At 33.3% G+C, this 11,434-nt stretch overlaps 1 protein-coding gene across 2 annotated transcripts; it reads left to right on the top strand.

Moving 5' to 3' along the window:
* The first annotated feature begins 2,354 nt into the window (after positions 1 to 2,354).
* Positions 2,355 to 7,180, top strand: LOC145792812 (uncharacterized). Of its 2 annotated transcripts, XM_082874382.1 has the most exons (4): positions 2,479 to 2,700; positions 4,964 to 5,060; positions 5,158 to 6,197; positions 6,292 to 7,180. In XM_082874382.1, the coding sequence occupies exons 3-4, from the start codon at positions 5,805 to 5,807 to the stop codon at positions 6,844 to 6,846; spliced, it is 948 nt and encodes a 315-aa protein (XP_082730508.1). In that variant the 5' UTR covers positions 2,479 to 2,700; positions 4,964 to 5,060; positions 5,158 to 5,804; the 3' UTR covers positions 6,847 to 7,180. The 2 variants fall into 2 exon arrangements, with proteins under 2 accessions (XP_082730509.1, XP_082730508.1); XM_082874383.1 differs by lacking the exon at positions 4,964 to 5,060 and having other exon boundaries at positions 2,355 to 2,700; positions 5,812 to 6,197.
* Positions 7,181 to 11,434: the final 4,254 nt, after the last annotated feature.

Genomic DNA, 11,434 nt, shown 5'->3' on the forward strand with positions numbered 1-11,434 from the left:
TTGGATGTAGGTTGAGTTTCAGATAAAATTGTGAGCTACGGGCGTGCGGGTTACACTCAATCCGCCCGCATTATTAAATAAATAAAAATTCTCTAACCTCCTACATGGGTTATTCATTTTCTCAAACCTTTTTATCTCAACTTCATTATCTTTTCCCACTTATATGAAGTCTTTGTGCCTATAAGTACTAAAAAAACAATGTGCTATGCAAAGAAATGAAAACTTAAGACCAAATAATGTTTGTTTATATATATATATATATATGTATATTTAAGTACCTGTGGTTGTTCCACATAATAAATAAAATAAATAACTAAAAAAGAAAGAAAGAATACTTGAACAATTCTTAACGCTTATAAAAGTGTGTTCATCCTATCAATTTCCTTTAAGCAATAAGCAATGTATTAATTATTTGTAAATTTACAAATAAAAATTGCTTGAAAGTAAAGCGCAAGTTTGACTTGTTTAGTAATTGAACAAGTTTGAATGAGCTACAAATTATTGAGCTTCATGAATAGCTCGATTATTATTATTATTATTATTATTATTATTATTATTATTATTATTATTATTATTATTATTATTATTATTGTGGTTATAATAAAATGTCAATCCGCACAACCAAATGCACCCACTTGTACACCCAATTGACCCCTCACACAAATCGCAAACCGCATTGCGGGCGGTTGTAGGTCCAATTTTTTCAACCCGCATGGTTGCTATAGTGACTTGGGTTAAGACTCGACTCTTTTATATTCTTTGATTCGGGATCTGGTACTTATTGTTGTTGTTTATACTCCTTTTTGTCTTCTTGTTAATTGGGATTGGCTGTTTGGAGTTGTTAGATTTGGTTTTGAACAGATTGGGAGTTAGTGTTTTAAATGAATTTTGTCTTGTAGAGTTCACTCCAGCTGTCATTTCTTCGCTCGAGCAGTCTTTCCTTTCTCCCAGAATTTGTGTTTTCAAGTCTGAACTTCTAAGAGGGGGGCATTCTTCACTCGAGCGATTTGTTCAGTAGGATTGATGTTCTAGGAGTTTGGTTTATTCGCTCGAGCGATCTGTGCGTATAAAGGTACGGGGAAAAGAGGTTTTTTTTTTTTTTACATATTGATTTTTCTATCTCTAAAAGCTCTCTAGCCAAAATCTCTCTCTCTCTCTCTCTCTCTCTCTCTCTCTCTTTAAAATTTCACACAAATCTTCCCATACACCCTAATTCGCTAATCTCACCATCCTGGTGTTTTTGGGATAAAGTGTAGAGCTCGTAGAGGTAAACGTTTTAATCGGAGAAGTTCAAGCTTTGGTCTCCGTCAATTTTTTGGAAATTATTCATATTCTCTTCATACCTTGATATAGGGATTTCTTTAGCATCTTGTATGGTATTTAATCTTATTATGTGTTTCTTGAAAAGAGTAGTTTTTTGGGAGTTGTGAATTTGATTTAGGATTTGATTTGGGTTGATTTTAGGAGTATAAAAGAGGGATTTTCAAATGAGTTCATAAGAAATGCTGTGGGAATAATTGTATTGATGAATTGAGTTGAAATCTTGAAAATCTCTATTCTAAATGAATTTTTAAAGGAAACAGATATTTTGTTAGAAAATCTTAGAAATCATTGTTTTTGAATAAGGATATGAATGATGGGGATATGTTTGGACTCTTGTTGAGTTGGAAAGTGGAATGAAATATGTATTGTTATTCTTATATTGAAATTTCGAAGTTTCTTTCTGTTAGTTATAATTTATTTCTTGTATAAAGATATTTGTTTTGGGCTATTAGTGGATGATAGCTTTGATTATTGTAGAAATTGCATGAGGATTAGGTTAATTGAAACCAACTACTCATACATTTTGTATTGAATATCGTTTCATATTTATACATTGAAAATGTATCGTTTGAAAAAAAAAATTAGTGAATACCTTGGTGAGTCTGGTTAGGAAATGTGGTTGTGGTATTATCTATGTTGGCCTGCGTATCCTTGGTGAAAGTCTAGGAACCCGTGCAGTTAGGTGTTGATCCTTCCGATTAGTGCCGGTAAAATGGCTTTGATAGTGGTTGTATAGCCTATCGGCAGATACATACCTAGAGATTCCCAGTATTGTGTATCAACTACCCTGTTTTTTGATTTAAAAGTATCGGTTTATGAATTGATTTATAAACATGGCATTGTATCATTTTGAAAGAGGAAAATACAACATTTTGGTAAATGGCATTCATGTGCATTCACCATATGACTCTGTTAAGCATCATGCGGTGTATTAAAATAATCTCTACTGGGTTTTAGCTCACTCTATGTGGAAACCAACTTTCAGGTACTGATGGTATGCCTCCGCTAAGAACTTAGCTTGGGAGGATCTGTTTGTTTGCAGGATATGGAGACTGGGATTGGATATGATATTCAATGGGACCCACATATCCCATGTTTGCAAATTTTGTTTGAAAGGGATATAATATACCTTCGGATTGTATATCTCCCAAATTTGGATGATATACAATCCCAGCCCCCCCTGTTATATCATATCCCTTCGTCTGGGATATGAGTTCAAAAGTCCAATATACCCTCGTCTATCTTATATACACAGACTAGGGCTCAGAAAATATATGCAGCTCATATACATCCAGCAGAAGACAAAAAGGCTCTGGTTTACATCGTGTAGATCTGCGAAATTTTGTGACTGATTTCCGTTGGCAAGACTTCATTCCGGTGATTATCATCTTTTCCCTCTACCTTGCTTTCTTTTTTTTTTTTTGATTTTCTGGTTTTAGGTTTTGTTTGTATGATTTCTAACAAAAATCGATTGGAATAAACCCACTGCTTTTTTGGAACAAAAAATTGTAAAAAAGAGGGCCAGAAACTTGTGAAAGTTTCAATCTAAACTGATTTTTGGAACTTTGATTTCTAAACCCACTGATTTCTAAATTTATTTTTGGAACTTTGATTTCTAAACCCACTGAGATAACAGAAATTTTTTAAACTGATTTGTAAACCCATTGATTTGGAACTTTTCACAGTTTTTGGCTCTTTTTCGAATAAACCCACTGTTTTTTGGAACTTTTTGTTCAATCTAAAGAGGGCTTTGTTTGTTTTGTAATCAAATTCGAGGGCTTTGTTTGTTTTGTAAACCCACTGAGATAACAGAAGAGGGCTTTGTTTGTTTTGCTATCAAATTCGATTCAATTAGTAAAAACCTTGTCTCTGTTTCATTGTTTTATATGAACCAGATTTATATCTCTGTTTTATTTATTTATTTTTTTTTTGGGGCTTTGATTCAAGCAATAAAAATTTATTTGTTTTGTATGTAAAGCCTAGGAATTTGATTGAATCAAACTCTTGACATTAAAAAAAATAAAAATAAATAAATAATCTATGAAGAGTTTGATTTTTTTACATAATTAGATTTTTATATATTGGAAAAGATAGTTTAAAGATAATCTGATTTTATATCCAGATTTTATATAATGAAGTTCTGTTCTGAAGGCAGTTGAGAATTTAGGTGACACTGATGAAGGCAAAGAAGTTCACAAGTGTGTCTCCGAATTGGGTATGGAGTCTAATGTTCTTGTTGGAACTGCCCTCATTGATATGTACTCAAAATGTGGGGCTTTATCTGATGCAACATCTGTTTTCGATATGAACTTTACCAATTGCGAAGTGAACATGCCATGGAATGAAATGATTTCAGGCTATTCACGATGTGGGTGTAGTCAAGAAGCTTTGGAATTGTATGTTAAAATGTGTGAAAACAATGTAAAATCTGATGTTTACACTTATTGTAGCGTGTTTAATACAATTGAAGATTTAAAATGTTTAAAGTTTGGGAGGGAAGTTCATGGGAAGATTTTGAAGTCAGGGAATGATTTAGTTTACATAATTAGTTTATATCCAGATTATAAAAATAAATAGTTTATATCCATATCATAAAAATAAATAAAGTTAGTTTACATAATCAGATTTTATTATATCCAGTGAATTGGGAAAGTTAGTTTACATAATAAGTTTACATAATAAATAATCTGATTTTATATATTGGGAAAGTTAGTTTACATAATAAGTTAGTTTACCCACTGATTTTTGATTGAATCAGATTTTATTTTACATAATCTGAATTGTTTACATGGGGCTATTGTGAATAATAGTTAGCATTGATTTAGTTATCTATTTGATTGCTTTAGTTATTTAATTTACAATATGCACTATTTCTTTTCATAGATGGCAAGTAATAAAGGATTTGATGGTAGGAGGGACCTCATTGAGGCCTATGCTGCCTTGCAACATATGGTATCATCCATGAATTATACTTGTGGAGTTTATATAGTCGTTTTGCATGCTGCACTAGAAAGATTTGAGGCTACGAGGAAAATAAGTAGAAATCCTAATCCTTTCAAACAACAACTTGACCACCTAAATAGGTTGGTCAGAGATAATGACATAGATTGCCATGAACAACTACGAATGAATAGGCATACCTTTCTGCGGTTGTGTGGGCTTATCAGAACAAAGGGTGTGTCAGATTCAAAATATGTTGTATTAGAGGAAAAGGTTGCTATGTTCTTGACTGTGCTTGGGCACCACCATAAAAATCGAAATGTCAAATTCAATTTTATGAGGTCTGGTCAAACAGTTAGTAAGTATTTCAATGATGTCCTTAAGGCTGTGCTTCGACTGCAAGGTGTCTTACTAAAGACACCTGAACCAATAACTGCTGGGTGCACAGATGATAGGTGGAGGTGGTTTCAGGTAAATGCTAGTTTTAGTAATTCTTCATGTTTGATAAAAGTTATAATATTCATAATTACAATTTAATAAGTAATAATTTATTTTTGGTAATTTTTGGTAGAATTGTCTTGGTGCACTTGATGACACCTATGTTAGAGTGCTAGCTCCTGCAGTAGATAAAGCAAGGTATAGATCAAGAAAGGGTGAAATTGCGACTAATGTCTTGGGTGTTTGCTCCCATGACATGCAGTTCATATATGTCTTACCTGGATGGGAAGGTTCCGCTTCAGATTCTAGAGTACTTAGAGATGCCATAAGTAGACCAAATGGGTTGAGAGTGCCAACGGGTACAGCTGCATTTCACAATATCTTTACTATGTATAACCTTTGGACTTGTACTTAAATTATGTGATTATGTAATTATATAATCCTACATTATTACAGGTTCCTACTATCTAGTTGATGCGGGCTATACTAATGGGGAGGGCTTTTTAGCACCTTATAGAGGACAACGTTACCACTTGTCCACTTGGAGGGAAGGGGGTGCCCCAACTAATGCAGAGGAGTTCTTCAATATGAAGCACTCCACGGCTCGTAACATAATAGAGAGATGTTTTGGTCTTCTGAAGCTTAGATGGGCAATATTGAGAACATATTCCTATTTTCCAATCAAGACCCAATGTCGAATTATCACAGCTTGTTGTCTTCTACACAATCTCATCAAACGTGAGATGCCTATGGATCCATTGGAGGTAGACTTAGATGACACATTGCCAAATAATCAAGAAACAGGGAACGAGTACATTGACACAATTGAGGGATATGACCAATGGAGTAATTGGAGGGACACTCTAGCTAACCAAATGTATAATGAGTGGTTAGCTAATAGGATGTAAAATTAAGTACTATTTTCATTGGATGTAATGTTTTTTAATACTTATGTTGTGTAGTGAGTTGGAGACTTGTAACTTAATAGGATGATGTAGACATGTAACTTATTTTATGTTTTAGTTATTTGTTGAAGACATAACTTAATAGGAGTGTTTGTTTGGTTGTCTTAATAAAATTATTGTTCTGTTAAAAATGGTTGCATGTTAGGTATGGATGACACAACTGCTACTAGTGGATGTCGAAAAAAGGGTAAGGGAAAGGGAACTGCTTCCTCATCAAGAGGTCGTAGAGTGTGGACTCCGAAAGAGTGTGATGTGTTGATCCGAGCCATGAGGGATCTGTTCAGTGAAAAATGGAAAGCTGACAATGGTCAGTTTAGGTGTGGATTTTACTCTGAATTGGAGAAGCTTATCATATTGGCTTTTCCTGGAACTGATCTTCGTGCATCCCCTCATATCGAGTCAAAGATCAAATTTTGGAGAAGACAATACAATTTGCTTACTGACATGCTTCGGTTGAGTGGCTTTGGGTGGGATGACTCTGAGAAGATGATTTTGGTCGACAGTGACGAAGTTTGGCAAAACTATGTCAAGGTAAAAAACTTACCTTAACCATTTTGCATTATTTAACCATTTTGTATTATTTATTAACTAGAAATATAAATTTCAAAAAAATATTGTTTTGTAGAGGGAGCCAGATGCCAAGGGCATGAGAAATGTACCTTTTATTTACTACGAGGACTGGGTAATTCTCTTTGGCAAGGATAGAGCCACTGGAGTCTTGGCTGAAGGACCTGCTGACATGGTTGATGCCTTAGAAAAAGAGGACCAAACTACTGAGGAGTGTTACACTCCAATTGTTGATCTGCCTGATTGTTCCTTATCAGCATTTGGGACTCCATGCAACCAAGGTGGCTCAGGCACAACTTCTAAGAAAAGAGCTAGGGAAGCTGAAGGTATTGCAAAGGGTCTTGTTGATATGGCTGTTGAGTTTGGTTCCTTCTTCAAGAAAACCAACAGTACCATGGAAGAAATTGCTCATAGGATTGGGTATGCCCAAGACTTGTCTCAAGCTAGGAAGCTGGTTAATGGGGAACTAGCCAAGTTGCGACTGAACACAAATGACAGGTTAAGAGCAGCTACCCTTATTGTGAAGGATGCTGAAAGGGTTGATTTGTTCTTTAGCTTGCCTGAAGAAGAAAAAATGGAATGGGTATGTTTGTTGTTGGCCGGGTGTGTTTAAGTGTGTTTGCTGTAGGCTAATGACATATATCTATCTATATATTATAATATTAGTATTGCTATTCCTCCTCAGGCACATGTGTAGTGCCTATTTTGCATAGTTATTAGGAGGATTAGAAATATTTTGACAGACTAACTGGTTTACATCCCCTAGAAATGGCTTTTGTACCTAGTTTCAATCTAATTGTTGGGGTTGTAAGTAAGCTGAAGTATGCTTAATATTAGTATTGCTTTATTTTGTTGGAATGATGCTTAATATATTAAGTTGAAGGTTATCTATTGTAAAAAAATGTTATCATTTACTTAGAATGAATGAAGGTTATTTTTAATTATAATGGCTTGGATTATTTTATAAGAATAATGATGTGTGATGAATGAATGAATAAAGATGTTATTTTTTTTCATTCAATGATTATTTTGTAAGATAAATTTTTTTAGAATGAATATTAGTTTTTTTTGGGGGGGTAAAATTATTGAATTTAATATAATATAAAAATTTTTATCAGTGGACATTAGTTTAATATAATTTTTTTTTTTGTTTTGAAAAATTATTGAATTTAATACGAATATTTAATTTGTTCAAATAAAAAATAATATGAATTTTTAATTTGTTGATTTACATTAGTTTTTCCTAATTTGAACAATTTGGTTTTGATGGACATAAGGGCAATATGGGTATTTAAAATATATTATGAGGGTAATTTTAGAAATTACTTTTTTATATCCCACAATATATTTTATAAAACAAACATGGATAACATATATCCGGTCTTATATACCAAGTCAACAAACATGATTTGGGGGATATACTATCCAATACATATATCCTATTCATTACATATCCTGACTATATCCCACATCATATTATATCCTCTATTTTATATCCGGTGAAACAAACGGAGCCTTAGAGTTGAAAGCTCATTTATTTGTGTTGTAAATATCTTTTGTACAAACCCCGACTTTTTATTTGTATTGGGCTTAACCCACTTTTATTATAACCAAGTATCGTCTTAGAAATATATAACCCTTTGGACAAGAACTTCTCCTTTCTTCTTTGTCCTATGTATATCCATCACATGCTATATATTCATAGCTTCGGGTCAATGAATGTGTTAATGCATGTGATGTCACCTTTGTACTACATTAAAAGAATTAATGAAAGAGAATGTTTTGCTAATATTGTCTTAATGAATGGGTTATGAGGTTATCTATAATTATAATTATAATTTTGGGGTGTTACAGTTGCGGGTTGTTAATCATATTGTTTAATTTTGATGATGTCTAAAAGATTATTTGAAAAATTCAGATTTTTTTTATACATACTCTATATTATTTGACACAAAATATAATCTGTTTAAAATATAGGTTGTATGATATATTTGTTAAAAATATTATTTAAATGGAAATTTTTTGAAAATATCACTATTCACTTTTTGACAAATTTAAAATTGATTAGTTGTATTATTTTGACAAAATTGATTGATTGGTTGACTGGTCACTATTCACTTTTTGACAAAATTAAAATTGATTAAATTTTTTTTTTACAAATGTGATATTAATGAATTATTCCTTTTTGATATACTCACATGGGAAGTTTGGTTATTTTTATTTTATTTAAGTGTATTTATAATCTCTTCAATAATTACAAAACTTTTAAGAGGGGTATATATATTATCTGATATGTATATATATATATATATATGAGTGTGAATTGAATTTTATACTCAAAATTATGATGACTTGCCTGCAAAAGTGAACAAAGAAAATGTGTAATGTTTGACAAAGAAAAAAGTGGACAAAGAAAAGGTGTAAAAGTTGGACAAAGGAAAAGTGGACTAAGAAAAAAAAAAGATATGCTGTCGAGAAGCATCTTGTCTTCCAACAAGTATATTTTTTGGTATAAATAAAAGTGTTGTGTATGGAGAAAAATCAAGAACTTGAAGAGAAAAAATTCTGTGTGCTTCAAAATTTTGAGTATTATATTTTGCTCTTTCACTTTCAGATCTGAGTGTAACCTTTGTTCTTACACTTTCATATCTACTATTTGTGAGAAAATTATTGTAAAAGAGGGTTTAAGTACCACTTATTTTTTCATTATTTTTGTGAGAGATTTTTGTAAGGGTGAGGCATTTATTGTTGAGTGAGGCTCAATCGATAAGAGTAAATCTTGTGCAAAATTCACAAGCTTGGTGAAAACTTGGTGGTTTATTAATTTATTTTGATAGTAAAGAAATTCTCAAGGAGGTTCCTTGAGGAGTGGACGTAGGCCTGACGAGTCAAACCACTATAAATCTCAGTGTTTGATTTTCTCTCCCTATCTCTCTTATTTTACATTTTGATAATTATTATTCTATTTTTTATTGGAGAATTGACCCATAAATCCTAAAATGTGAAATTGTAATCTAATCAGTCCCATATTTAATTTCGTACAGCCAAAGGTCCCATTCTTTGGTGGTTGACAATTTTGCCCATTTATGTATTATATTTGTTTTATGATATTATGTTTGAATGATGTATGTGTACGTAACGTTTGAAAAAAGCGTACTATAGAGGTTTATGGGTTTAATAGTGTATGTTGGGTGATTCACATTTTGATGACTCACATCTTGTTGGCCCACATCATTTTGCAAACCCACATTTTGATGGACCACATTATTTTGCAAACCCACATTTTGATGGACTATATCAGTTTTCAATACCAGCCTCTGAAGCCCCACATTCTGACCATTTTGTGAAGTGCCAACACCTCAAATTTGAATTGTGATCCCCCACAACCTAGGAATTCGGTGGCTAACATGATGTGGTGAGACTGGTCTAGGGTTTTCCAATGAAATTGTTGCACTGTTATGACGCTGCTGTTTTGGGCATAGATATGTCAGATTGGAGTTTCCAAATCAGCAGTGCATTTTGTTTATGTTTTCCGCAAACACGTATCAAAGACATCGATTTTTTTGTGGGGTGTAACCATCGCAACGTTATACATGTGTTTACACACCGCCGACATCGCGAACAACATGTCAACGTTTACTCCCCCAAACTAAATCCATTAACATAACGAATAAATAACCAACAACATTACCGTTGCCGCAATCCAAGAACACAACACCATGGCCTTCAACGTTGAAGCAGATAGCTAACTACACCACTACACAACGCGCACGCCTTAACCCCCCCTCCCACGCAGCATTCAAATACTAATGACCCTCATCATCCCTAAAAATCTAGCCATATATGATCTTCCCATATAGTGCACACCGAGATCAACGTAATCAAGAGAATTCAAACACCCTTCCAAAAAACGTTTCCAGCCACAAAAAAAGAAAAAAAGAAAAAGAAAGGGTACATTAGTCACAAAATCCATTCTATAACCATATAGTGGGACCCTTCGGGTCACGTTACCAAAAAATCAGGACTTTGATGTGTATTAATATAAAAAGAGGATCTGTTAGACTAAAACTCTCCCAAATGGGAGTTTCCAATAATTTCTCCTTTTTTATTTGTTAAATTTCTGAATATTGTGTTTATAAATTTTAATATTGTAAATTTTTTTTAAATAACCCAATTCACCGCCCCTCTCTTGGGTTGCCTACCTAGGACAACAATTGGTATCAGAGCCTAGACTCTAGTCTGTGTGACTTAACCGCCTTAGAGTAGATCATGGCAACCACTAGTTATTTCTTACCTGAGGGACAAGCATCCAATAGGCCACCACTATTTAGCGGCACAAATTTTAGCTATTGGAAAACTAGGATGACCATACATGTTCAATCTAATGATTATGAATGTTGAAAAATTATTTGCAATGGTTCAAAAATTCCTACCAAAACCGTAGATGGACTTAGGGTTCCCAAACCTGAAGATGAGTGGAATGAATCAGATACTAGAATGACCCAAATTAATGTCAAAGCCACAAACACGTTGTACTGTGCCTTAGATGCCAACGAGTTCAACAGAATTTCCACATGTAAAACCGCAAAAGAAATTTGGGATAAACTTATAGTGACTCATGAGGGAACCGAACAAGTTAAAGAATCTAGAATCAGTTTGCTGGTCTATAATTATGAACTCTTTAAAATGAAGCCTGATGAAACTATTCTTCAAATGTTTACTCGCTTTACTGATATTGTTAATGGTTTAACTTCTTTTGGCAAAATATATACTAATGCTGAAATTGTAAGAAAAGTGCTTAGGTCATTGCCAAAAAGTTGGGAGACAAAAGTCATTGCCATCGAAGCCAAGGATTTATCAAAGCTAAGTCTAGATAAATTAATGGGATCTCTCTTAACTCATGAGCTCATAATGCAAAAAGAAAAAGAAGAGGAGGACAACAACAACAAGAAAGGAATAGCCTTCACATCCACCTCCAAACATCAAGAGGATGAGGAAGATGATTCGTATGATGATGAGGAAATAACATTCATCACTAGGAAGTTCAAAAGGTTTGTGAAAAAGAAACAAGGTGTGCGAAAATTTTTCAGAAAAGATTTCAATAATAGGGATTTTCAAAAGGGAGAAAATCACAAAAAATTTAAAGTTACTTGCTACGAATGTAACAAACATGGACACTATAAATCAGAATGTTCGGAACT

This window comes from Camellia sinensis, chromosome 6 (assembly GCF_055761805.1).
Source record: "Camellia sinensis isolate YWXY chromosome 6, ASM5576180v1, whole genome shotgun sequence".
Classification (NCBI taxonomy): domain Eukaryota; kingdom Viridiplantae; phylum Streptophyta; class Magnoliopsida; order Ericales; family Theaceae; genus Camellia; species Camellia sinensis.